Genomic DNA, 4,415 nt, shown 5'->3' with positions numbered 1-4,415 from the left:
GACAGGGATAGGGATAGGGACAGGGACTGGGACAGGGACAGGGACTGGGACAGGGATAGGACAGGGACAGTGACAGGGACAGGGACAGGGATGGGACAGGGACAGGGACAGAGGCAGGACAGGGACAGTGGCAGAGACAGGGATAGGGACAAGGATAGGGACAAGGATAGGGACAGGGGCAGGACAGGGGCCCTCCGGGGCAGCGGGCAGCTCTGCCCCGCCCGGGCCCGGCCCGGTCCCTCCCGCGGGCGGGCGGGCGGAGGAGCCGGGGCCGCGGGGCCCGGGCGGGGCGGTCCTGCCCGTCCTGCCCCGCCGGCCCTGCCCCCCGGCGATGATGCCGGTTATTTATTGCGCTGCCCAGCACGGGCTGTCCCCAGGGCTCGGTGTCCCCTTTCAGCGGCGGCCGCGTGTCCTTGAGGCGGCGGTGGCGGTGGCTCCCCGGGGGCTCCGGCGCTCACGGACACTCGCCCGCAGCCTGGAGCCTCCCGAGCACATGCAGCACGGAGACGAGGCACTTCTCCTCTGATCCTGCTGATCCAAGCCCGGGTTCCCCCTTCCCTAGGCACCGCTCTGTTCTGGGAACAACTGTGAGAACTCTGCCCGGTGAGTAACCTGTTCCCAAACCTTTCCCACCGTGACCAAGTGACATTCCCACGCCAGAACGGTGACTTGCTCGTGGCCATCCCTTACGACTTCTTTTTTGATCTCTAAGACGGTCAGCAACTTTTAAATTTCACTTGGCTGCCCTTGCTCTGTGGACTGAGGAATGGTTCTCTCCCAAGACGACTCCCAAGTGTCACTTCTGAACAGTTTGCAGACGCTGTCCTGGGTCAGAGCCATGGTTCTGGTACAGGAAATCCACTGCAGGAGGTTCAGCACACACAACCCTGCTGAAACGGCACAGGAGCTGTCCTCCTCCTTTTGCACTGCACTAGAGCTGGAGAAAGCAATTTCTGCCTGCACTGGAGCTATGGAAAAAATAATTTAAAGTATCTGGAGGACACAGGCACTTGTCTAGACCAGCATTTTCAGACAGGCCTCTGGTATGAGGCACCTCATCTCAGTTACCTTTAACACTGATTTGGCTTTTTGGGAATCCTACACGAGTCATTCTCTCTCCCAAGCAAGAGTAAAGCACCACTCAATAAAAACATTTATTGATTCAGAAGCAACCTTTACAGTGGGATTATTTGCATGTTCTCATCTGGAGTAATGGTACAACCATGAAGAACAATCTAAAGTGGTTTTGCTCCACACTCTTACTGAGTGCTTTCCCTTTTCCACCCAAGGGAATGCATTCCCTGTCATACATGCACTATTTAAATCAGTGAATCATCTGCCTTCCTTCACAGATGCCCTCAGAACATGTCTGATTGGACAAATCTGTGGTATGTCTGGTAAGTTGGCTTTTAATCTTCCTCACCCAGAACCATTTGGAAGTTTTTATGAGCAGGACTTGGAGCAAGGCAGTGGAAACGTTTGTCTCGGGCAGGATCAGGGAAGGGTTTCTCTGTTTGCAGAGGAATGGACTGGATGAGGCCAGGGGAGATTGGGTGTCAGGTGGGGACCAGCATTCACTGAGGGCTGTGTCATCTTTCCCTTCTGAGTGCACTGGAGTTGAACTCCAGGGCTTGTTTGTTCTTCCTAAATAGCCAGAGCCTTGCTGGCCATTGGCTCGTGGCACGGGGCAGCTCCCAGCAGGGATTTGCTGGGCCCATCCTGGGCTCATTCCCTTCTATGGGACAGGGGCTGTCACCCTCTGCTGAGCTTCCCCTCGGAGCTCCAGCACGGCCTGCTGGGAGGGGAGACTGGGACAAGACACAGAATTCCCAACAGGATTCATCTCCTACCTCACACCTGGTGTAGGTGCCCTGACATCCTTTTCATAGTTTGCATTCTGTCCATACATTGGCTTTGGTGGCAGCACACAGAGGGAGTTGATTACTTCACATCCTTCAGTCTGCAGCAACTTTTGTTGATACACAAAGCTGTTTAAAAAGACACAGTTACCAAAAATAGATTGAGAAGGCTTCTAAAAGCCTCCACGAGAAGAGGGAGCTGGATTGAGAAACTGAGAGGTGGGAAGGTGGAGTTTCAGTGGAGAGGGGAACCTGAAACACAAGTATATCAGCCTAGGTACATTGTAAATTATTAAATGATAAACTTCCTTAAGCAATAGCTAGATAGAATTGTGTTTTCAAAGCATAAGCATAATTTAATATCATATAATTTCCATCCTCATTTATAAAGAGAGGCCCTAGACTTGTGGAAATTTGTGCTTGTATTTCCCTCAAAGTACAAACCCTCTCTTGCTGTGGAAAGCAGAGCCATTCTCCCTGCACAGAAGTTAAAAATAACCCAAAATAGTGAAATGTTACAGCACCTGTGAGCCAGAACAGGTTGTACTTATGGGCAGCAGTTCTTCAACCTGTGATTGAGTGTTTGTGATCCACCTTCCTAATCCAGGATCCAGCACCCATTCAGAAGTAAATCAAGGAGCCTCGGCGGATCTTCCAACCATTTCGAGTGAAATGACATTCTGGTTCAGAAGCAGTAAAACAGAAGCAGTGATGATGGTGTTTCCCCCTGTTTCAGGCTGATCTTGCTGCTGGTGTTCCTGCTCCTGCTCTGTGGGGTCTCGGCGAGCTGTGTCAAGTTCTGCTGCCAGAAGAAAAGGCTCCCAGTGGAGACCTTCCCTCGGCACCCTTGTGACCTGGCAGTGATTGGCATTGACAGTGACAGCACTGCCCACAGCACAGTGACCTGTGAGTATCCTGGGAGTCGCCTGCTCCACGGAGCACTGCTCCTCAGCCTGTGCCTGCACTGCTGTGTCCAGCCCCTGCAGGAACAGGAATTCTCAGTGAGCTCCCAGAACAACTTCCAGCCCCACAGGGTGGGCACAAGAGGTGAAGGGAGGGATCAGGGTGACAGTGAGTGACACTGAAGATCAGGAGTGACAGCTTTAGTATACTGTGCCTTTGTTCTGAAAGCACAGAAATCTGTAATTTCCTGGAAAAAAAGCAGGATTAGCCCTTTATGTATCAGTGTCCCACGCAGGTGTTTCATTTTTATTTTTAATTCTTTTTCTTCACAGCATACAGCTCATGGCAGTACCCTCCAAGTGTCCAGATTCCCTTGGTATTTGTGGATATGGATAAGAACACTGTGTCCCCTCCTGCTTACAGCCTCTATGCCATGGACCTGCCACCTTCCTATGATGAAGCTGTTCAAATGGGAAAGCAAGTGGCACGGACAAACCAGAAACTTGATGAAATCCCTGAACAGGTGACACCACATGGGCTGAATCCCAGCCAGTTCCCACCTGACACAATCAACAGAGGTTCAGCAAGACAGGAAAATTCAGAAGATTCAGAAGATGCCACGAAAGAACAGCCACAGGTCTGACTCAGTTCAGATGGGGAGGAAAGTAAGGGAAGGACTGTAAGAGTTAAAGAAGACACAAAGAGTTTGGGTTTATAAGTAGGTTATGATGGAAGGATATTTCTTCTCATGCCCTTGTAGTGATCTGTCAGAAGAAATGTTTTCTGTGACTGCTGTAATCCCCTGGTAAAGCTTCTTCAAGGATATGAAATGAGGTAAAAGGGCAGCAGTTTAAAAATGCCTGTAAAAATGGGACGTGAATGCGTGTTCATCTTCTGATAAAAAAAATTGTTCCTTGTGTCCAGCAATAAAAAAGGTTAGGAGAATTTTGCCACCTTGGGAATACACACTCAGAACAGCACAAACAGGAAGCTGTTGTACTAGAACAGAAGTTTCCCAAGCTGGAATTGGAGGGGGAATCCCAGCAAGTGACACTGAACAGCCTCTGTAGTTTCTCTTCTTTTGAGAACACCAACTGCCCAGGAAACTGCTGAGGACAAAGTGCTGCACAGTGGCTCATGCTCCTCACGGAGCAGGAAGATGCCAGGACAGGAGAGTGTGGAGGGAAATGCTTTGTGTTGTTTCACACCTGCACAAAGGGAATGAGGCAGATGAGACACGACACTTCTGTGCTGGTGGTGGTCATGAGACCACAAGGGATTGTTTTTCAGGTTCTATAAATCTCTCCATTTCTATTTTCAAGATGTGTTGCCTTGTGGGTGGGTTCCCTTTGCTATTTATTTTTTCCAGACAAATTACACATTAATTCCAAAGAGACACTTGCACATATGGTTTGGTATTATTGATGTGTTTTAAATATTCATCAAATATTTCAAAGGTGCCTTTATATTTTGTTATCTGCTCAGGTGTCAGGGTCTCAGGCAGCACAGGAAAGAAAAATCACAGGTTCCTGGCAGCTTTTACCAGTTCAGAACATGGACAAGCTCAGGAATGAGCAGGGTGACACAAAACATGCTTGTGCTGAGCCATCCAGAATAAGTTAAAGACACAAATACCACAGTATAAGCTGGGCA

The 4,415-nt window shown here is 49.6% G+C and overlaps 1 protein-coding gene across 2 annotated transcripts; it reads left to right on the top strand.

The window, feature by feature from the left end:
• Positions 1–388: 388 nt before the first annotated feature.
• Positions 389–4,158, top strand: TMEM52 (transmembrane protein 52). 2 transcript variants are annotated; one of them, XM_021529900.2, is made up of 4 exons: positions 389–603; positions 1,353–1,397; positions 2,596–2,765; positions 3,095–4,158. In XM_021529900.2, the coding sequence occupies exons 2-4, from the start codon at positions 1,366–1,368 to the stop codon at positions 3,403–3,405; spliced, it is 513 nt and encodes a 170-aa protein (XP_021385575.1). In that variant the 5' UTR covers positions 389–603; positions 1,353–1,365; the 3' UTR covers positions 3,406–4,158. The 2 variants fall into 2 exon arrangements, with proteins under 2 accessions (XP_021385575.1, XP_031362491.1); XM_031506631.1 differs by having other exon boundaries at positions 588–603; positions 713–1,397.
• The last annotated feature ends 257 nt before the right edge of the window (positions 4,159–4,415 follow it).

This window comes from Lonchura striata, chromosome 24 (assembly GCF_046129695.1).
Source record: "Lonchura striata isolate bLonStr1 chromosome 24, bLonStr1.mat, whole genome shotgun sequence".
In the NCBI taxonomy this organism is placed as follows: Eukaryota; Metazoa; Chordata; class Aves; order Passeriformes; family Estrildidae; genus Lonchura; species Lonchura striata.
This window is presented reverse-complemented; position numbering and strand designations above follow the sequence as displayed.

Bases quoted from the DNA above. Each gene is read 5' to 3' on its own strand.
- TMEM52 (XM_021529900.2), top strand. From the start codon at position 1,366: ATGTCTGATTGGACAAATCTGTGGTATGTCTG. The intron at 1,398-2,595 runs GTAAGTTGGCTT...CCCCTGTTTCAG, and splicing joins ACAAATCTGTGGTATGTCTG to GCTGATCTTGCTGCTGGTGT. The intron at 2,766-3,094 runs GTGAGTATCCTG...TTTTCTTCACAG, and splicing joins TGCCCACAGCACAGTGACCT to CATACAGCTCATGGCAGTAC.